The 22,164-nt window shown below is 42.0% G+C and overlaps 3 protein-coding genes and 2 non-coding genes across 12 annotated transcripts in view; 3 read left to right on the forward strand and 2 right to left on the reverse strand.

The window, feature by feature from the left end:
* Window positions 1-645: 645 nt before the first annotated feature.
* LOC147317232 (uncharacterized) lies at window positions 646-2,598 on the reverse strand. 2 transcript variants are annotated; one of them, XM_086314017.1, is made up of 2 exons: window positions 2,502-2,598; window positions 646-1,996 (listed from the first exon to the last, which is right to left on the reverse strand). In XM_086314017.1, exon 2 carries the CDS (start codon window positions 1,951-1,953, stop codon window positions 1,282-1,284), a length of 672 nt encoding a protein of 223 aa, XP_086170143.1. In that variant the 5' UTR covers window positions 1,954-1,996; window positions 2,502-2,598; the 3' UTR covers window positions 646-1,281. The 2 variants fall into 2 exon arrangements, with proteins under 2 accessions (XP_086170143.1, XP_086170145.1); XM_086314019.1 differs by having other exon boundaries at window positions 646-1,970; window positions 2,502-2,590.
* Window positions 2,599-2,616: 18 nt separating this feature from the next.
* Window positions 2,617-2,690, forward strand: trnai-aau (transfer RNA isoleucine (anticodon AAU)). Its single transcript has one exon. It is a non-coding gene; the product is annotated as a tRNA-Ile (tRNA).
* Window positions 2,691-3,019: 329 nt separating this feature from the next.
* trnaf-gaa (transfer RNA phenylalanine (anticodon GAA)) lies at window positions 3,020-3,092 on the forward strand. Its single transcript has one exon. It is a non-coding gene; the product is annotated as a tRNA-Phe (tRNA).
* A 123-nt stretch (window positions 3,093-3,215) lies between these two features.
* On the reverse strand, window positions 3,216-19,966 carry fam81b (family with sequence similarity 81 member B). 3 transcript variants are annotated; one of them, XM_086314015.1, is made up of 10 exons: window positions 18,766-19,966; window positions 14,278-14,385; window positions 14,035-14,081; window positions 13,321-13,528; window positions 12,141-12,259; window positions 10,523-10,652; window positions 8,364-8,470; window positions 6,220-6,355; window positions 4,993-5,194; window positions 3,218-3,747 (listed from the first exon to the last, which is right to left on the reverse strand). In XM_086314015.1, the coding sequence occupies exons 3-10, from the start codon at window positions 14,070-14,072 to the stop codon at window positions 3,623-3,625; spliced, it is 1,065 nt and encodes a 354-aa protein (XP_086170141.1). In that variant the 5' UTR covers window positions 14,073-14,081; window positions 14,278-14,385; window positions 18,766-19,966; the 3' UTR covers window positions 3,218-3,622. The 3 variants fall into 3 exon arrangements, with proteins under 3 accessions (XP_086170140.1, XP_086170141.1, XP_086170139.1); XM_086314013.1 differs by lacking the exon at window positions 18,766-19,966 and having other exon boundaries at window positions 14,278-16,126; XM_086314014.1 differs by lacking the exon at window positions 18,766-19,966 and having other exon boundaries at window positions 3,216-3,747; window positions 14,035-16,126.
* LOC147317236 (multiple C2 and transmembrane domain-containing protein 1-like) overlaps window positions 18,712-22,164 on the forward strand; it is a 138,114-nt gene continuing 134,661 nt past the window's right edge. For all 5 annotated transcript variants that reach the window (XM_086313996.1, XM_086313998.1, XM_086314001.1 and 2 more), the window contains exon 1: window positions 18,712-19,620. In XM_086313996.1, the coding sequence (XP_086170122.1) occupies window positions 19,087-19,620 (534 nt within the window). In that variant the 5' untranslated portion in view covers window positions 18,712-19,086. The remainder of the gene's footprint in view (window positions 19,621-22,164) is intronic.

Below are 22,164 nucleotides of genomic sequence, written 5' to 3' on the forward strand. Positions count from 1 at the left end.
ATTTTTTGAGTTTCCCCTCAAATGTCTCAGTGATAATGCACGTTGCTTAGATACAATTCTGAAATGAAACAATTTGGTCTCTTTATAAAGCACTGTATCTATGCTACTGTACTATATTTTATGTCAACTATATGAGTTACATGGATGTTGGCTTGACTATACTGGGAGAACCAGTATTTTATGTCACTTTGCTGACCAAATACATTATGGCTTTGGAACATTCACCACTAAAAGCACCATATTTTTTGTGTTTGCATCATGTACATTGCTAAAGTAGTTTATGTTTAATCACACTAGCTTACAGAAAATTTGAGGTTCGGTTAACAGAGGATTAATGAGCAGAGAGGCTTGTATGGACATATGATTAGCAAATCTGAGAAAAACACCCAGGTCACCTTTTTATATTGTGTTGATTTCACTTGTAGTATCCTATAGTACAGCAGTTTCTCCTTTCCTTCCTTCTTACTTTGTATGACTCTCATTGCTCTGTACCATTTGTTAGGACATTTACCTTTGAAAAACAGTTTTTTATTATTATCTTGAAATGACGATTTCCCCCCACGTCTTCAGCTTTGCCTATCGGCCACAGCTTCCAAGACTATCTCTTAGTGACACACAAATGGGAAATTACTTAAACTTAAAATATTCAATTCAATTCTATTTTATTTGTACAGCACCAAATCACAACAACAGTCACCTCAAGTCGCTTTATATTGTAAGTTGAAAACTCTACAATAATACATACAGAGAAAAACCCAACAACCACACGACCCCATATAAGCAAACACTTTAGCCACAGTGGGAAGGAAAAACTCCCTTTTAATAGGAAGAAACCTCTGGCAGAACCACGCTCAGGGAGGGCGGCCATCTGCTGCAAACTTTTGGGGTGAGAGAAGGAAGGCAGGATAAAAGACATGCTGTGGAAGAGAGCCAATATGTCTGTTCTAGTTCTTATTCTTAGAAGTCATCAGTTTATGGACTTTGATATGACAACAATGATATTTATTGTAATTCTTCTTTTATTTTGGTAAATACAGCAGATCACCTTTCTTGTTTCCATATAACAATAGCATGAATAAAAATCTAATAATCGAAGAGTGATACAGTCGGGATACGAAATTAACGTTTTAATAAAGTAAACAAGATACATCCAGCATTAACTATTGGAAAATATTGCACCAGCTGTGTCAGCTTGTCTGCTGTTGGCCCTGCTATGACACATTGGTTGATAAACAGGCACATGGACATCGCCTATCCAGTTTTTTCTACCTTACTGGACTGTCAAGGTCTTCCTGGACAGAAGTGCTTGGACATAAGAATGCAGAGGTTCTGCCCACACTTCCAGCACTGTTGCTTGATATGTTGGGCGCCCTGCTGTGTCTTTCTCTTGCAAAGGGGACACACATCAGCAGAATCACCATCTCCTCTTCCAGACTTTTTGGATGTTTTTGCAAGAAGCTCCTGAAGCTCTGTCCTTATGGTGGTATCTGGTGCATCTGCAATGCCCACCACAGTCACTCTTTTGGGATCAAACACACAATCTTCCTCCTTGCCGCTTTTCACAGCCATCATGCCACATTTGGGGGGCACCCAGGCAGTGTCGTAGCCATGTGTGTGCCATGTGAACTGCATAGGATGGTTGTCCATGTCAATACGTTTGACGCGGCCAACGCGCACGCGCAGCTCGAAGACCACACGGTTTGAAGAGCTGCTGTTCAATGGATAACATTGTGCCTTTTTCTTATCACGGCTGACATACACACCCTTTCCTAACATGCCCCGCTGCGACTGCTGAAAGCCATTGGCAATAATGAGACGTGCGCTGGCAACGCTGGTCCCATGGTACATAGTGTAGACTCCCCGGTTCTGAGGTCTCTGCGACGGCTCTAGCAACACACCAGTATAAGAGGCACCATCGTCTACCACCTCCCAGCCATAGAATTGCACAGACATCCTGATATGAGAATGGCCTGCAGAGGATGACGAAGATTTGCAGCTGTGAAACACAAGAATGCAATAATTTGTATATTTTGATGAGCAAGAAGAAGAAGGAAAAATCATTTTCACTACTAATAACTACGCTCACTACTAGTAACTCACTGCTAACTAACTACTAATAACTAAAGATGACAGCATGAACATAAAACACTTTCAGAACTACCATTTCCTGAATGTTTCTCATTTTTCATGTTCACGTTCACATTCACATACTGTACACCTGTGCAATTATTTCTCACTTTTAATGTGTCCTCTTCATCTTTTGTTTCTTTTTGTGTATATTTAAAGACTATCTTGCTGTATTTCTTTTATAGCTTTTCGTACCATAGCTTGCTCTTCCCAGTGTACTTCATTCCTTCCTCATATTCTTAGACTAAATCTCCCGTGTGAGCGTAGCTTTCTTCTACAGCATAATTATGTACCCCCATGTAGAAAAAGGCTGTCTCATAACTACTTTATCAATGTAGCTCAAGGCTGATTAACGTTAAAAACGTGAACCTTACCGTAAATACGGAGAAGTTTTGTCTGTTTGTGTCCTTTAACTTTCTGATCAGTAGGTTTCGTTTACGGTGTTTGATTACGTCACTCAATGGTATGTGTTTTTTACCGTCAGGGGTAGGCCGGTTAGCTCAGTTGGTTAGAGCGTGGTGCTAATAACGCCAAGGTCGCGGGTTCGATCCCCGTACGGGCCACGAACTTTTTGTTTCTTTTGTTATCCTTCAGGTTTCAGACTGCTGAAAGATTGAGGCCTTCACTGACTGATTACCGACGCAACATAATCAATTCATATGAACTCCTGATTATTGGCCGAGCAGAATAACAAAAATCGATAAGTTACTGTCTCATCATGGTTGCTTTTAACATTATTTTAATATCTGTTAGGTCACACCATTATAGATTAATAAAGGAGTGTTGCAGGGTAACGTAAGAGCACAATGAAGTGAACAACATCACGACTAGCCAAACGTATCACGTGGCCCACCAATGCCCCTGCGTCCACCTCCTTCTCGAGATGTGTGTGGCCGAAATAGCTCAGTTGGGAGAGCGTTAGACTGAAGATCTAAAGGTCCCTGGTTCGATCCCGGGTTTCGGCAGTGTTTTGTATATGCCCCCCAACACCATCACGAGATCAAAAATCTAAAAAAAATTATACGATAAACGGAAGTACTCCTGCAGTTGAGGTGTGTAAGATGAAAGTGATTGACATCTGTTTACAGAAACATACAGGTATTTATATATTTAAAAAATACATCATTTATTAGATAATACTAAAATAATATTCAAAACACAAGTTTATCAGTGTGATATCATTTAAGTACAATGGTATTTAAAGGTTTTACAGTCAAAACATTGCAAAGTTAAAAATGTAGTGAGTTGTGAAAAGGTAGGTATCTTACTTTGAATAACAGCTCTTTGTGATTTGCTAATATACAGTACTTACTGGATCCTTTACCTGGTTTTTAAAGAGCAGGTAGATTAAATACAGTTAAAACAGCATTGTTTTTTTATTTTTAAAGATGAATGTAGTAACACCCAGAGGGTTTTACGTCCAAGCCTTTGATCCAAGCTTTTGCTTCAGGATAGGTGTGACAAGAAAAAACAAGTTCCTCTTCAGCGTATGTCACTAGTACTTGAGCACCTTGCTGCGGATGTGGCTGATATCCTTCTCAAGCTTCTCCTTGTCAAGGCGAGATTTGATGTCACATATCTGACTCAGTGATTCAATTGCATCATGCACAGACTGGAACCCTATTCAAACAGAGGCAGGGTGCATAAATCATCACTGAACATAAAGCATCTGAGGTGAAAATAATTCAGGTCATTGTTGCTGGATGAGGGATGTGCTATGATGGTACTGGAAGGACTTTCCTCCTGTGGGCTCATAACATTAAGTCTTTAAAAACCGTCCTAGTTCTAATTTTGAAAGGGTACTGCATTCAACCTGTCATATTTGTGTTTTACTTTTGATTTATTGACATCCTTCATCTTGCTCTGTCTCTTGTCCCTGTGGTCTCCCCCCTATTCTATGCTTAATTGCTCCCAATCATTACTTATATATTTTAATACCTAGTTAATTATGTAATAGTACATAGAGCTGGTGCATTTTTATTACAGAATGTATTCTAGGAAGTAACAGACTGTGGGGTTGAAAGGCTCCCTTTGAGATATTAAGTATCTTCTCTTTCCAGCTCCATAACTCAATGTCTTTCTTGCCACGAATATTTACAACTCTCATCAATTATGCATTTATTCTCTCATACCATCTCCTTCTTTCTTTTCATCCCACACTTAAAATAGCACAGTGGATGAATGGCTCTGGAGTGCTGTTAGCAGTGGCTGAGTAGTGATTCATAGATCAGTTTACCCATGGTCTTATTTACCAAGGGAAGTTTGGGCACTTTTCTATATGTCTGCTCTTTAATAAGAGCTGTGGAGTGAGAGAGACTGTCAGGAAGGGAGGCAGATGTGAGATCTAGTGTCAGGCATCCTGGGAAATGAGATGAGGATGGATGTCAACAGCAGCATGATAGGGAGACGAGCTAGAGTATTTGGCAGGCTAGTTGACTGCCTATTCCTGTGGATTGGCTCGCAGCATACTAGCTGTGTTGTAACTACATATGTGCAGGATAAGATCCTTTATACTACTGTTGTACAGCCAATTATTAGACCACATGATGAGCTGGAAAGCATCCGAGCTGAACTCCCGTTTAACATATCAACACCAAGTCAGTGACTACTGTAATTAAAGGAAACAATAAACATCTCATTTGTGGTAAAAAATAAATGTTGGCTGCCTGGTGGGGTTAATCGCTTATATTCATTTTACGATTACTTATTATAAGTATTTTTCTTTTTTCCTTTCTTTCTATTTTTCAGACTCTTGTGAATTGCTCTCGCATGTCCATTATTTTCCTTGACGTGTATGGTGAAGAACATGCAGTACATGTGTGTTTGCTCTCTGATGACAGCAAGTTACCAGCAGTGATCACCCACCTTTGTGGTACTGCTGTTTGAGCAGCTGCAGCTCCTGATGAAGGTTGTTCTCCACTAAGGTTATTCTTCTGCTAAGTTTGTCTTCTGAGCATTTCAGCTGATCATGCCGACTGCGGTCAGCCTGGTTCTGCTGGATGTCAAACTTCTCCACACGTGCCTCCAGGGCAAGCAGGCGGTCAGCCAATCTAGACTCCGCCCCTAACTAAGCACAGCATACACATGAAAATTCAGTTTTTAAACTTGGCGGAGCGTAGTTATATCATTTTCATACTATAGTCCACAACATCTAAAATTAATAAATAAATCATAGCAGAGGTGGGAAGTAATTAAGTAACAAAGTACAAATACTTTGTTACTGTACTTAAATAGAGTAAACAGTGTACTGTCACTGCAGTGGATGGAAATCAGCCAGGACAACTCATGAAACACGTCCTGACATCTGGTTGAATTCAGTTGTGTCCATCCACAAAGAGCAGCATCATAGACTACTGGAGCTCTCAATAGGTGAGTTGTGATTGTTTTCCCACACACTGAACCTACCTTTAACCTCTTGCTTACTAATTATCCTGTTTACAGGCAAAGTCACCCTCTACAATCTAGGCAACAGAAAATAGAGCTATTTTTTATTTTCCCTTTTTTCTCTGCTCATGTTCTACTTACCTGATTCAAGCTGAGTACCTTTGTTTAGAAAAATTCAACTTACTTCAACTTCACCTTTTACTGGAGTATTTTTCAGCACTGGTGTCTGTACTTCTACTTAAGTACAGAATGTCTGTTTACCAAAAGTGTGCCACACCATTGCACCACCAGCACCACCCTGAACCACTGATACGAGACAGGATGGATCCATGATTTATGGGGAAGAATTTGGTGTATACAACACGAATCATATATCCATCCTGTCTCGTATCAGTGGTTCAGGGTGGTGGTGGTGCAATGTTGTGACACACTTTTGGCCCCTTTGAGAGACTCACCAGACCACACAACATTTTTTCCATCTCCTATTGTCTGCTTTTAGTGAGTTGTGCAAAGTGTAGCCTCAATTTCCTGTTCACTGACAACCACACCACGTTCAAAGTCAGCTGAATCACCTTTCTTCCCCATTCTCATGCAGGTCATCTTGACCATGTCAATATACCTAAATATGTAGAATTGAACATGTGTACTTAATGAAGTTTTCAGTGAGTGTACATGTCAAACATTTTTAAACCATTATGTATATTGTACCATTTTGTCTTGTAATAGTGAAACCAGCTCCTGGTTGTCCTCGGCATGTGACTGGAGAGAGCTCTTGAGCTGTTGTTCTGTCCAGGTCCTCAATTTTGCTGTTTGCTCCTTGCCCTCGTCAAGCTCTCCTGTCATTCTGCAAAGACACAAGGAATACAAAGTGAACTGTAATAGCTTTACTTCTTTACATTTAGGTAAAGATTTTTCATTTCATAAATGTCTTAGGATCTAAAAGTTTACAGTCTTGCAACTTTCAAGGACATATCAGTTCTTTTCTGCTAGTTTAGCCCTACAGGAAATAAAGTTTGTGTCTATTTAGAAAACCAATGCTTTATTGGCACTTCCACTTCTACTAAATAGCTTTCAAGTAAAAATGTGTGATTGTGTGATTGAGAATGAAAGTACTAAATTAATAATTTGTAACCCGTAAGTTTACTATAAAAGGAACATGCTTTAGGTTTAGCTGTTAAAAAGTCAGTGTTCATAATTTCACAGTCTGGTAATCAGACGTGAGATTTCATCAGCAACAGTGCTTCTTGTTTTGCTTAATGTCACGTCAAGCTCACCACTGAGAAATACCAAAACAGCAGTGTGAAAAACAGTGGTGGGGAATTTTGTGCTCTGTAGCTCTGAATGCTGTATTTGTATTTGGACCATATGAATATTTCTCTCTTTGTAATATCTGTAATATATTTGATGAACAGTACTGAAATGTTTCTGATGGAAGCTGCAACCAAACTGAATGAAATATTGTGTGGACTGTGTAAAACTATCGGACTCAAAAAGTACCTCGAGACCTTCTTTAGTCTTATTCCTCTTGTCTAAAGTGTCCTTGAGACAATCAGTAGACACTCGCCTGTGTGTCACTGCTGCAAATCATTTTTTCTGTACAGGTGTCACAATACTGCACTCCGTTATCATTCCAGCTGCCTAATGCAGTTCACGCTGACACTAGACAACATGACAGTTGGCTTGGCTCTTGTTAGATAAGTTTTCAGAATGCACTTGTCTGCACATATTTGAAAGTCAGCTTGTAAATGTAAAGGGGCAGTCTGTGATGCCCTTTAATTTGAAGTCCTTGTGGCCTTGTCTGGCATATTTATTTAATTTCAAATGTTTTTTCTGTTATATCTGCAGACATGGTCTCTAGTGCCCAACTGTCCCTGCATCGCCACCTCCACTGGATCTCATCACTTAAAAAACAAAGGTCATCCTGACTGACTACCTTTTTGAGACTAATGAGGCCTTTAATGACTAAACTGCATCTAAGAAAATCTCCCAGCAAGTGTGGCTCAGTATAGTCATACATGAGACAGTCAGAACAAAAAGAACCAATGACACCCAGGATTCAAAATCCAATAAACTCTCTTTGTAGACTGAACATTAATAAAAATAAAAAAAATCTTTCTGACATCAGCAGTGCCTACTTTCAAAAAATGACCTGGCCACTTAAAAACAAAAAAACAAATTAGGTTGAGTAGCGTGTAGACAACATCACTCGGTATGTTTCATCTTTTCCAGCTCTATCCATCAATGGTCAAGCACAACCTAGGTGGGTGGATGGATATATAATTAAATCTATAATCCAAATAAAATAAAGGAAGCCTCTTTTTTTTGGGTGCTTGTTTTCAACATTATTATTGTGACGCATTTCAGAAACACAAAAATCGCCTATTTTTATCTGTTCTTTTGGCTCTAATATGATCAGTGGGCTGCTTTCCATTGCAGGTACAACATTATTAAATAGAACATATCTATCATTCACGTCTCTCTGTTTCTAAAATGTTTATATATTGCTTCCAGCTGACATTATTTCTCAGATGGAATAGTAAACGGACAACAAGCTTTCACCATTATTGTGCCTCCTGCATTAATATTTCAGGGTGAATGTGGCTTGGGAATGTGTAGCCCTGGAGCAGCTGTAACTATAGTTGGGAATGGTTGTAGGTAAGAATTTATGTTGGTGTTTTGAGGAACACTATTAAACAGCAAATCAACTAAGAAAGTTGTCAACTTTTCACAGTAGCTGCCAGAAAATGCATGATCAGCAGCTAAATTCATGGAATGACCTGGTGCAGTGTTGGGTGTCTCCAGGAATCCTTAGTACCACAACATTAGGTTTGTTGCATGATTAACAGTCTTACTTGTCTTCTAATAGCTTAACTTGTCTACGCAGATCAGACATCGAGTTTTTTAGGTCCTTAGAAGACTTTGTCAGTGAGGCCTCCAGTCTTCTAAGCTCAACATGAATCTGGTGACAAGAAAACACACAAACATAATCGTCAGCTTTGTTTCTGACCTTTACCCTTTTGTGTTTTCTGCTTTGCTGAGCAGACTGTGCTATGCACCACTCCTGTGGCCACTCATGACTGAGAGTTACACCGGTGACCCACTTTGTATGCGTTTTCAATTATTTTTATGGTAGGCGCTTGACCACTGGCCCACAGCTAATGTGCTGTCATCACAGTGATTTACCACCCCATACTACCAACACAACTGAAGGCTGGCTGAATCAGCGAGAGTGTTGAAGGCACTTTTGGTTGCTTTAGGTCAAGTAAAAAGCATTATAATATGTGACATACTTATCGTAATCCAGGGTTTTCATATTTTCTATAATGCTGACCTTGTCAAAAAAAAAAAGGTAGGGTTTGGGCGGGAGGTGTAGGTGGGGGTGGGGTGAAAGCTTTTTTATGACGACCTTGACATCCCATTTGAATTTATTTCCCATCTCATTTCTTTCTTTCAAACTCTGGTTATGACTGAGCCTCTGAGTTTGTTTGATAAGGTCAAACTCACTCAGCAGCAGTAAGCTCCAAATGTCATCCCATCACAGCTCAGCTAGCCATCCTCTCTCGGATAAACAGCAAAATATACTCACTGGGCCACTTTGTTAGGTACACCTGTTTAACTGCTTGTTAACTTAGTGGATTTAAGTATGTGGATGTGGTCAAGATGACGAGCTGGAACTAAATATTTTGGATGAAAGGTTATTTAAGCGACTTTGAACATGATATGATTGCTAGTGCCAGGTTGGCCTGGTTGTTTAAGAAACTGCTGATCTACTGGGATTTTCCTGCACAACCTTCTCTAGGGTTAGGGTTAAGATGACCTGAAAAGGAGAAAATATCCAATGAGTGGAAGTTCTTAGGGTGACAATGGCTTGTTGATGCTAAGCGTCAGAGGAGAATGGTCTAAAAGCTTCAGGCTGCTGAGAAAGCAACCTGAAGTAAAATAACCACTTTCTATATCCAAGATATCCAGAAGTTCATCTCTGAACATAGGACATGAAAAATTGAAGCAGATGGGCTACAGCAGCAGAAGACCACAAAATGTACCTCTCCAGTTACAATTTGCCTGGACTCACTAAAACTGCACAACTGAAGATGTTGCCTGGTCTGATGAACCTGCAATTGCTGTATTCAAAAGTTAGGGTCATCATTTGGCGCAAACAGGATGAAAGGATGGATCTGTCCCGCCTTGTATCAGCAGTTCAGACTGCTGGTGATGATGGTGTGATGATGAGTATTTTCTTGTTTGCTTTGGGCCTCTTAGTACCAGATGAGTATTGTTTGGACACCACAGCCTATGCGAATATTGGCCTCCACAGTCAGGAGAGCACCTTTTGTATGTGGCAGAATAAGAGATTCAAAGCATGGATGCGCAGCTGACATATCTGTAGCAATCGTGAAATACTATCATGTCAATATGGACCAAATTCTCCAAGGAGGTTTTCTTGCACCTTGCTTAATCTATGCCACAAAAAATTCAGGCACCTCTGAAGTCAAAAGGAGGCCCAACCCAGTACTAGCAAGGTGTACCTAATAAAGTGTACAGTGCAGATAAATACTATTCATATTACCAGATTATGATCCTTTCAATGCATCAAGCTTTCAAATAAACGCAACCTCTCTCTACAAATGTAAAAAAATAATAATGACAATAACAAAACAGTACATTATCCTTTAGTTTGGGAACAGAGAATTCAAATGAATGAATGAATATTGTGTTGAGCGTGTGTTTAGATAGAGGAGATGCAAGGGGTAATGATCATGAATGCCAGTTCATGCCAGTATGCTATCATACTGGAGAATAATGCTTTTGATGGCATCAATGTCACAGAGATAAAAAAAAAGAACCTAAATATGGCAAATACGTGTTATAATATTAACTTATGACTTGTGAAAACTCTCATTGGGGCACTGGTGTAGTAGCTGATTTGCACACAGTGCAAAGTTTTGCTCAACTGCTCTCGCAACTCCTTTTCTGCTAAACCCTTGTCAGCATGCATACGTTTTTTCCCCACCTTGTCCTCCAGCTCTTTGAGCTGTCCATTCACAGCTTCGCTGAGCTCTCGAACCTCCCTCTGCAGTCTGATCACCTGCTGCTCTCTGAAGCTCACGTCAGCGCTCAGCTTGGCAATGCTGGAATCACACCTGCGATAACAGGTGGGGAAGAACAGAGAGCTGGTGAGAGACCACTGAATGAGAAAAATGGGATTGAAGGGAGTTTGGGGAAGGTGTGAAGACAGAGGGATGAGCAAAAGACTAGAAAAAAAAAAGTTGTATAATAGAATCACAAAATTAGAATGAAAAAATGTTACACTGCTGTTATCAATTTGCAAAGCAAGATCATGAAATAAATAAGAAGAAGAGGCTCTGGTAAAACCTTAGCAGTGAGGATGGTTACTCTGAACAGATTTCAGTGGTCACTTGTTTGCATCTACTAATGACTCACTGGTACAAAGACGCTCCCACCCACCCAAAAAATAACTATGAGAATAAATTAACCCTCTCAAGGCAGACGTTGCCGATTTGCAACAGTTAAAAACTAACAACCTGATTACCCCACATACATATTTTATGAGTTTTTTTTTACTCAGAAAACTTAATTTGAACCTGAGAGGGTTAAGTGAGAAATCTGTTTATCACCAAAAGCAATTAGGACGTTGCAAAAACACAACTTACAGCCTCTGACTTGGAAAATGTTGCTTTTAGCAAACTTTGAATTCAGTTGAAGCGATAAGTATCAACTGCAGCAACTCTTTTAATCAGCATGACAGTACAGCTTCCTTCCTTTCATTGCTTGGTTCAAGATGTCAGCCTGTTAAGGCTTTCTCTTACGGCTTTATTGGGCCTGCCTGTGTGAGTGCGTGTCTTTAAAATATTTGTGATAAACGATTGGTCTGAAATTTGAGTTTTTCCCTGGAGACCAGTCCAGTGCTTCTCTTAATGGCTTCACTGACCAGTGCCAACCAACACAAAAACCACTGGCCCTTAGCTTACTTGATTAATTATGAACAACATGAAAGACTCTATCACACTGACCACTTGTTTTTCTTCTTCTCTCTTTATTGGACCCTGCATCAGCCCCATTTCCACCCCCTGAAATCTCACTGATATGCCTGCTTTGTAAATGACATATCTTTGTCTTCTATCTCTTTACACATGAAATGCACTGATCAGTGGATGCCAGAAGTGTTAGAAATAATTAGGTCTAGGCAACTACACATCAAAAGGCCAATCACAATGTATGTGAGATGGCAGACACTTTTCAGCAATCCAGTGCAGTAAGTGTGATGTGCACAGAATCACAGAATAATGAGCAAGTGCTAATCAGCATCTAAAGTGCATTTAAACCTGGGAACCTCACCCAGGTGGGAACAAAATAATTGCATCTGTGTATGTCTGTGTGTATGCCAGGACTGATTTGAGGTCGTGCAATGGCGAAGAGTTGCTAGACAGAATGAAGGCTAAACAATTTCACTCCATTAGGGAGTGAGAAAAACACGCAGGGTATCAGCGAGGAACGTCAGATCACTCCAGTCAATTGAAATAATGCCTTCTTGTTTCCTTCACTTGCTGTTCAGTTTTTTTCTCAGCATTTGAAAGCAATGTCTGACTCAGGACTCACACAGTGCCTACCTGGCTACTCTTCCTCTCAGGTCTCCGACGCCAGCTGTGTTTTTCTGGTCCATGTTTTGAACAGCGTGTGCCACTCCAGAGGTGACAGAGTCCCGCTGGGCCATCTCTTTCTCTAATTCCTTTACCCAGAACAAAGACAGCATGTTTCACATTTGTTAAAAAAAAGATGTGACTGTTTTCCCAGCAAATTAAGTGAAAAAACAGATGAGGAAGTACATGATTTGTTTGGAAAGTACCAGCAGGAAGCTTCAGATTTGAACTAATTATGCAGCATTCAATGCCATCAAGATAAACATTAAATGCAAACGACACGTGCTTCGCTACAAAAGCTCACTTAAAACTGGCAGAATTTCATCAGTGCACTTGCATGACTGATTGCTGTATAGGCTGCATGTGTAAAATAACCTCAAATCAAATGGATTACCCTCTGGCATTATCATGAAAGCAAACAGTGTGACTGTGTGATGTGGCTTACATTTGATTTTGCAAAGTATTCAGTCCTTTACTTAGTTGATTGCTTCTTGATTTGCAGGATTAATTAGTTTGTTGGCATTCATGTAATATTTCAAACGATGATAGCCTCTAATCATGCTAATGGCCCATTTGGTATACACTAATGAAGCTGAATGTTTCATTCCGGTGCCCTACTTCTGTAAGGCAGCTTTCAGAGAGTGGTTTGATGTTCTGCTCAGTGAAAGATGACTCCAAACACCCTCACACTTGTTCCGCGAGACTAAGATCCGTGTACTCTTTTGCAGTTCTTCTGCTTGACTGTCAGGAGAATAGCTGTTAGAATTTAAACGCATAACTTGAGAGTATTTAGTTAACCACATACTGTGCACATGATCACTTTATGCTTATACAGACAAAATGTGCATGAGCTGATGATGGCGAGAAGTCAAGTAGGCTTTATTTGAGCACTGCACCATTCTATCAGGTGTAATCAAATCAGCTGGGAGTTTGTGGGCATGAGTTGGCGTGGGTGTGCTGCACATCAAACAATACAAGGAGAAGAGAACAGCCAGAAAAGGAGACAATCAGCACATATGCTTGACTTCACCCACCTAAAAGACGTACAGCATATTCCACACAAAACAAGAAAAAGACTTACACAATACTTTAATACCTAAACATGCATGCAACAGCACTTTTCACAACTTACTTCCACCACCTTGCATACCTGTATGCCCATGCTGAGTTGTTTAACAATACGTGTAATGGTGAGTATGTGATTCTCCAACAGCTTACGGGACAGTGCCTCAATTTGGACAGAGCCATGGCTGGACTGCAGACCAGCTGTCACCTCCTCTTTGATTCTGAGAGCTTGTTCTAGCAGCACAGCTAGCGGCCTATCCTGACTCCTCAAACGACCTTCCAAGACATCTGGCCTTAATCAGGAAGTAAACAAAAAAATATCAAGCTTATAATGTTTTAGAAGCTCTTTGTTGGGGTTTTTAGTATTTAGAAGATGCAAAAACAGGTGTTGCAAATATTGCAAAGTCATGTTGAAGAAGAAAAAAGTCATTTTAAAGTGCAATTCTACAAAGAGTTGATCTACTAAGAGAGAGAATGTAGATGGATTGAAATGTTGTACATTGGTTTTCATGCCCTTGGGTTCTGTCTTCATGTCCCTGTGCATGCTGTGTTGGACCTGTCTGAGGCTGTTGTGGATTAAGGATTAATTTTATCAGTTTGATTCACAGCGGTGTCGAAAGGTTCACAACCTTAATTCAATCCCATCAGCGAGCGGTCGACGTACATCTTATTCACCTCTTAAGCGCAGATCAGATTTTAAACTGAATTAGCAACCCACACAAATTGAAAGTGAAAAGTAAATGACTGCAATATACTGAATGTATGCACTGAATACGGATATGTGAATGAGAAAGGTTACCTTGTGTGACTCTGTGTGTCAGACTGATGATGAGACATCCTTATTGTCTACAAAGAGATATGTATTAAATATATTAGTGTGATAGTTTCCACTCAAATATCCTCCTTATCATTCTTTTTGTTAAAATAAGCATATTATATATTCTATCTCTCACTGGGAGCATCACGAGACATTTTGAACATTTTGGATAAAGACGTTAAACAAATGTTGCTATTTTTTTATTTGTCATATAAGAATACTCACAGGTCTGTGCTGTTCTTCAGCCAGCTTTAGAGATTATGTGTTTGTGTTGTCACTTGGTAACTGTGGTCTCCTTTCATGGGGGTGTGCCTGCCTGCCAGTGTGAACAGTCTTGCAAAAAAAAAAAATGCATTGTCTATGTGGCGAGGCAGTTTAACTCTGCAAAATATTTGATGACCAGAAAGCGTGAAACATAGTTGTAATTCGTAGAAATGTTGCTGAGAAACTGGTCAGCCTTCTTAGCAGCAGTTCTCGTGACAACATACCTCAAAACACCAGCTTTTAAAAAAGCGGTTATTGAGATAACCTAATACCTTTTTCAATTTTTTGCTGTTATTTTTCATCCCAACTTTGATAGTTTGTATTGCCTTCAAATATTGCATTTGACACTCCAGTTCCCTGGAGTTTGTCTTACTGTATTATGCTAATAGTTTAAAATACAGTTTAATCCAGGCTCTTTGCACTGGACCACGAAAGTGCATCATTAAAGCTCCTCTCTATTAGTCCTACAAGCCAGAAAATGCTTATCGTGGAGAGCTTTAAATAAAGCTTAGGGTGGGCAATGACTGTACAAATACAAATGCTCTGTAATTTAATTAAAATCCAGAGTCACTAAATCCCTTTATTACACTGATAAAAGTAAGACAGACTCCCCCATGGATCGTTTGGATTTGCTTGTTCCTGTGGGAACAAGGGTGGCAGACATGTTTTTTGATTGGAAACACTTCAAATTAAATAAAAAAGCAAGCTCAATCCTGTGTGGCTTCTTCGGTGAAGAACTTAACCTTAATTTATTGAGGCTACCAACAACGAGGAACCGCTTGTACCAGATAGGTCAGGTTCTAGACTGAGCCTGTGAAACACAACATGTGATTATTTGTACAAGGCATACTCAACTCAATTTAAAGGCTTGACCCAACCCTAAGTATTTGGATTCAGGTGAACAGATCGGATCTCTGCTTCGTTTAATCACAGGATACACAGTGTTTCAAGTGTGGTAGTGGCTCTGAATTAGATGTAGTTATACTCATGAAAGAAAATATTTCATGTCTATGTATCTCTCTCCCTCTCTGTTACACACACACAGTGGATTAGTCTCTTATCAATGGGATCAAGGTCATTAAGAGGAAAGGCCTTCTCAGAGCAGACTCATCATGCCCGACCAGAGAGGAGAGGACATTGGACCACTGCTACAGCACGATCAGCGGGGCCTATCGCGCGGTGCCGCGCGCTTCACTCGGACTTTCTGATCACGTCATGATCCACCTAATCCCCGCGTACAGACAGAGGCTGAAGCTCTCCAAACCTGTCGTGAGGACCAAAAAACTGTGGAGCAACGAGGCTGTGGAGGAGCTTCGCACGTGTTTGGAGACCACAGACTGGGACACAATGAAGGCTGCTTCTAACAGCTTGGACGAGTTTACGGACACTGTCACCTCCTATATCCACTTCTGTGAGGACAGCATTGTGCCATCACGCACCAGGGTGAGTTATAACAATGACAAACCCTGGTTTACCCCTAAACTCAAAAAGCTGTGGCTGGAAAAGAGTAAGGCGTTCAGAAGCGGAGACAGGGAATGCTACAGAGAGGCCAAGTACAGGTTCACTAAGGAAGTGGACATTGCCAAACATCAGCACTCTGAGAAGATGCAGCAGCAGATCTCAGAGAACGACTCGGCCTCTGTGTGGAAAGGTTTTAGGAATATTACAAACTACAAGCCTAAAACCCCCCACTCCACTGACGACTTGCTCTTGGCCAACACCCTCAACGACTTCTACTGTCGTTTTGACGAGCCATCAGGCAGCCTTCACACCTCCAACGACCCCAACAATAGAGGCACTTTGGACACTCATTCCCCCACCTCTCCCCCCTCCATAGAGCCATCACCACCTTCAAACTGTTCACCTGCAACACCCGCCCCCTCACCCCACACAAAAGAGGATTTCACACCACCTCCGACCACAACTCTTCATATTCATGAAGCAGATGTGAGGAAGCAGTTTAAGAACCTGAATGCTCGGAAAGCTCCCGGCCCAGACGGTGTGTCTCCTGCCACCCTCAGACACTGTGCAAACGAGCTGGCCCCAGTGTTTTCTGGCATCTTCAACTCCTCACTGCAGGCATGTCATGTGCCTGCCTGCTTCAAGTCCTCTACCATAATCCCTGTCCCCAAGAAACCTAGGATCACTGGACTAAATGACTACAGACCCGTGGCTCTGACATCTGTGGTCATGAAGTCATTTGAGCGCCTAGTTCTCTCCCATCTCAAGACCCTCACGGCCCCCCTCCTGGACCCCCTGCAGTTTGCATATAGAGCCAACAGGTCTGTAGACGACGCCATCAACATGGCCCTACACTTCATCCTGCAGCATCTGGACTCCCCAGGAACCTACGCCAGGATCCTGTTTGTGGACTTCAGCTCTGCCTTCAACACCATCCTTCCAGACCATCTCCGAGGCAAGCTTTCCCAGATGAATGTGCCTGATCCCATCTGCCGGTGGATCACTGACTTCCTGACGGACAGGAAGCAGCACGTGAGGCTGGGGAAGAATGTCTCGGACTCCCGGACCATCAGCACCGGCTCCCCTCAGGGCTGTGTTCTTTCTCCTCTGCTCTTCTCCCTGTACACCAACTGCTGCACCTCCACCCACCAGTCTGTCAAGCTAATCAAGTTCGCAGATGACACCACCGTCATTGGGCTCATCTCTGACGGGGATGAGTCTGCCTACAGGAGGGAGGTTGAACGTCTGGTGTCCTGGTGCAGCCACAACAACCTGGTGCTGAATGCCCAGAAGACAGTGGAGATTATTGTGGACTTCAGGAAGCACACAGCCCCACTCCCCCCCATCATCCTGACTGACACCCCCATCACCTCTGTGGACTCATTCCGCTTCCTGGGTACCACCATCACCCAGGACCTGAAGTAGGAGCCCACCATCACCTCCGTCATCAAGAAAGCCCAGCAGAGGATGTACTTCCTGAGGCAGCTGAAGAAATTCAACCTGCCAACACGGACGATGATGCAATTCTACACTGCAATCATCGAGTCCATCCTCACCTCCTCCATCACCGTGTGGTACGCTGGAGCCACTATCAGGGACAAACAGAGACTGCAGCGTGTTGTGCGCTCTGCTGAGAAGGTGATTGGCTGCAGACTCCCATCTCTGCAGGACCTGTACACCTCCAGGACACTGTGGCGTGCAGCCCGGATCTCAGCTGACCCTTCTCACCCTGGACACAGTCTGTTTGACCTGCTCCCCTCAGGCAGGAGGCTCCGGTCCATTCGCACCAGAACCTCTTGCCACAAGAACAGTTTCTTCCCCTCTGCTGTTGGACACATGAACAATAACCACATGACTGTCCCCGCCACTGACACATGACCCTACGCTGTGTCACTGCATCATTTCATGTCTGGCACTGATCACCACCTGCACTCATGTATATATCTTTCTACGTAGCACTCATAATTCTTATTCTCATGTATATATCTCATGTATATCTCATGCACATATCTTTCTTTCTACATAGCACTTTAATTCTTATTGTTTGCACTGAAGCACCGCAGCAATTTCCTAATGTTGTAAACCTCAACATCTGGCAATAAACCCATTCTGATTCTGATTCTGATCAGTTTTCCATGGAAGCCCTATAGAAAAGCCTGGGAGCCGAAAGGGACAGTTTGGCTTACACCACGATTTACTTAACTTAAAGAGACGTTGAGAGCATTTCACCATCCTGTTAGCTGTAAATGAAAATGGTTCATTTTGGGAGATGACAGAAATTTCAAGCAAAGAGAACCTGAATCTCTAATCCATCCCCGAATTCATGGCACAGCACCAAAGACTGATGATAATTTTCTGATTAATCCGTGTTCTTCATTCTTACTGTCTCTGTGTGTTTGTTTCTAAGAGAGAGAGGACAGTGTTAAACAGGAGGGCAGAGAACAGCCAGCACTGAAACAAGGGCCGGGGGGTGGGAGACGTAATGAGTTATTATACATCAGCGCAGCAACTAAAGAGAGAGCTGAGAGAGGGGAGGCTGCTCAGTGATGCCTGCTCGCTGCTGCACGTGGGTGATAACATTCAGTGAAACATATCCAGACTTGCTTAAACAGCGCGAGACCATCCATGTGACAAAGGGGACATCAAGTCTCTGTCTGCACAGCTTTCACAAGGTCAAAAAAGTGGAGGGTTAAAAAAAATGCACGTATGATAAAGTACTGAAATACAAAGATATAAACTCAGATGGGAATGACATGGGACCCACAATTAAATTATAAACATCTCCACGAGGCACTGTGGGGTACTGTTATGCAATCGCCAGCATACAGATTACCCAGTCAAGTGACACGGTTGGCCAGAGGGCGGCGTGGTGCACCCTTCGTCCTTCATTTGAATACAATAATTAATGGGTAAGTTTGCCTAACCCCTGGTTAAACACCGTGGACGAGAGTCAAAGAAAAGCGGGCGAATAATTTTAAAATCTCTTACGCAATCGCGATGAAGTCACAGCACGTGCTCCAACTTTCATCGCTGAGGTGAGATATCTTAAATCTTACATGAATTCTTGCCTTCCTTCTAACTAGCCCACTGCACAGTGGGACATAAAAATTTACAGAGTAGTCTGCAGAGGCATTCTGCAAGGTTCGCAGGAAGATTGACACCCTCCTTCATCGTCGCACAGCGCGTTTCGTTCTTGGCGCTCTAAAAACTGATCATCAGTGGAAGTGCACCCGAGCCGCAGCTGCCCAACTGTGACATCCGTCCACTATACAGAGTGTGCTCAGGCTGGCTGGCTGCTGCACAGGCACAATGGAGCAAAAATCACCGAAACACGAGAGCACAGCCAAGGGGCAAGAGTCCTTGTCCTACCAGCGGAGAATGTGGAAGAATTTCCAGGAAAAAACCAAGCCGTGGCTGAGCCCGAAACTGGGATCAGAGCGTCGTGGTGCCGGGGGCGCGGAGGGCAGCAAGAAGGAATCGGGGCTTTGGATGTTTAAGAGAAAAAAGAAACAGCTGGACCGGGTATTTTCATCGTCGCAGCCGAACCTATGCTGCTCTACTCCGGCACCTTTTGAGGGAGACAAGGCTCTCGGAAGCGATGCGGTTCCTGGGACCAGCAGCGGCGGACAGCCTCTGCTACAGCCTCTTGGCACGGCTTCTGGGGCCACGGGGAGCAAACCAGAGCTCACGGCGCACGGAAGCCCAAAACTCCCGATGTCCCAGCTGATGGTGTACCAGCAGAAGAGCTCCTCTCTCGGCTCAGCGTGCTTCGAGAAGCTGGTGGTGGACCCGGCCGCTGTGACGGGAGAGGAGGAGCAGCTGCGTAAAAACGCAAGTGATTCTGTGAGTAAAGACTCGTGTAGTCCCAAACGCACACAGGAGCTTTTCTGTTGTCGTACTGTTTTTTCCTCTTTCCCCCCTAAAGCCTGAAAATAGAAGACAGCAGGCAAGACTTTATTGATTTGCTAATTCAATAAACGAGACAAGTTTCATGATTGTGCTGATGCGATGTCCCACTGCCCCTACGCACTCATCTGTTTCCAGTCCGCTGATTTCTTTACTGTCTCCACCATCGAGGACTGTATTGGCCAGATATATACATCCAGTTTCGTTGTAGATTTATGTGGTGATCATAAACAACCTCCCACCTTACAAGCTAATTTGTTTGGTATCATTTTATCATCACAGTTTCTCCATATACGTCGAGCAGACCAGCTGATTTCAGTTTCAAGTCTTTCCTGGTAGGGTTTTTAAACAGACAGCATGCTCTGATGCCATTGGCTTTGTTTAGCCTGCGCACAAACGTTTCTTCCAGGGGGACTGTCCCCTAGACTCACGACCATCTGTCTCAGTGTCCTTGCCTTTAGACAGAGGCTGCAACAGGCCCACAGGTTCATCCTGTCTTTTTTGTTTTCATGAAAAGTGGCTGGTTGTCAAACCAGCGGCACTGGTGGAGATTGATGGCAGGTATATTCCCACACCACACATCATGCTGAGTCAGGGTGCCCCAAGAGAAACCATATGGCAGCAAGCATGAAGGCTAATGGTAACGATTGCATTCACAAAAATCATTCAGCCCAAAACATCAAAGAGAAAACTTCAAGTTTTTAAGTTTCAGTTTCAGTCAAATAAAATGGAATGTCATTTTCAATGTCATAATATTAAATCTCATGAGAACAACACTAAAGATACAGCATGCATAAAATCATATAGGCACATTTTCTTTCACTTGCTCCAAAGCTTTTCATCTCATCATTTTTGAAGTGCTCCAGACTTTTCTGAGCATCATCCAGATTGCTGTCTGAAAGTGATTAAGCACATTAGCACACGTTTCCCTACAGAGGTTGGCAAAAGCTCTGTTATCCATTAAATCTGTATAGGAAAAGTGCACCATGCTCAGCTGTAGAGGTAAATGAAAGAATGCAGTGACTTCATTGAAATTGATCTTACAGCTTCGTCAATAAGCCTTTCAGTTACATAATGTAGAGAAATGTCATTTTGCCAAATAAAGTTGCCGCATTCAAGCATTAGTTACTTCCTATCGCTGCCATCTTTATCCAAGTTTTTTTGGTCACTTGTTGGCCCTTTCCTTTGCCCGAGAAGAAAGCAGTGGCATAATCTTCCGAGGTTATAGTGCATAGTGCAGCGTTATTGTTCTATCTTATTAGTTTTACTGTATACCTCTATACCAAATAGAGTACAAAGTGCATGATCTGGATCTAATAGTGGAACTAGGAATGGAAAAAAGTGCAACATGAGATGATGGGTGATGAAAGGAAGTAAAGGTAATGAAGACAGATCTAATGGGGTTACAGGTAATGAGACATGACTAGGGGATGAGTTGAGACCACATGAGATAAGATGATATGAAGTGGGAAAAGAGCAAATTAAGATGAGATGCGAACAAGTGAAGAGACAGGAGATGAGAACAGATGAAGTAGGATTAGGTTTGCTTCTTTAATACCTGAGGGAAAAATAGTTAAAAACAAAAAACACACTGACAAATAATCTAGCTTTGCATCATCATGCATTTGCACGTGCATTTTCGTGCATACACCCTGATTGCACAGGTTTGATGATGCATTTGTGTTTCCTCAGCCAACAGAAAATGTGACACTAAAAATGTACTTTTACTGTTAGAATAAGTATTCTAGCTAGCATTTCATAAATGACATAAGAGAATATGTAACATGAAAATTCATTTTGTAATTTGATTTGGAAAGTGAGAGATGTAAGGGATTGCTGCCAAGCTCTGTAAGTAATTTCATTGTTGACTCAAGTGCATTTAACTTTGCTGTTTTCAATGCAGTGGAGAGGTTTGTGAAAGTTTTTCTATATGTGTTCGCAGTGGCTGCAGCAAACATGACTGATATTTGTGACATTAAGTTTCAGCGCCCTTTACATCATATTCATTTATTTTTTTTAAACATATCTATGAGTTGCGATTTTACTTTTTCCTCTTTCATTCCATCTGCACTCACTGGGTTGGCACTGGATTGGACCCTCTTTTGCTTTCACAGTCGACTTAGTTCTTTTTGGCATAGATTCAACATGGTCCTCCAAACATTCCTCAGAGATTCTGGTCCATATTAACATGACATGACAGTTGGTGTGGATTTGTTGGCTGCACATCCATGATGTGAAACTCCTGTTTCGTCACATCACAGAAGTGCTCTATTGGATTGAGATCTGGAGGCCATGGAGACCAGCTGAACACAGTAAACTCATTGTTATCTACAAGAAACCAGCTTGAGATTATTTGAGCTCTGTGATATGGTGTGTTATATGTTGGAAGCAACCACGAAAAGATGGGTACATTGTTGTAATAAAGGAATGGACGTGGTGTGCAATGATACACTGGTAGGCTGTAGTGTTTAAATGATGCTT

This window comes from Aulonocara sp. 'chitande type north' Nkhata Bay, linkage group LG12 (genome assembly GCF_057382095.1).
Source record: "Aulonocara sp. 'chitande type north' Nkhata Bay isolate Kocher_YH1m ecotype deep benthic linkage group LG12, A_spYH_male_GT1.1, whole genome shotgun sequence".
Classification (NCBI taxonomy): domain Eukaryota; kingdom Metazoa; phylum Chordata; class Actinopteri; order Cichliformes; family Cichlidae; genus Aulonocara; species Aulonocara sp. 'chitande type north' Nkhata Bay.

Bases quoted from the DNA above. Each gene is read 5' to 3' on its own strand.
- fam81b (XM_086314014.1), bottom strand. From the start codon at position 14,072: ATGTCTCATCATCAGTCTGACACACAGAGTCACACAAG. The intron at 12,260-13,320 runs GTATGCAAGGTG...TTCTGGGTAAAG, and splicing joins AACTCAGCATGGGCATACAG to GAATTAGAGAAAGAGATGGC. The intron at 8,471-10,522 runs GTGGGGAAAAAA...TCTTGTCACCAG, and splicing joins TCAAAGAGCTGGAGGACAAG to ATTCATGTTGAGCTTAGAAG.
- LOC147317232 (XM_086314017.1), bottom strand. From the start codon at position 1,953: ATGTCTGTGCAATTCTATGGCTGGGAGGTGGTAGACGATGGTGCCTCT.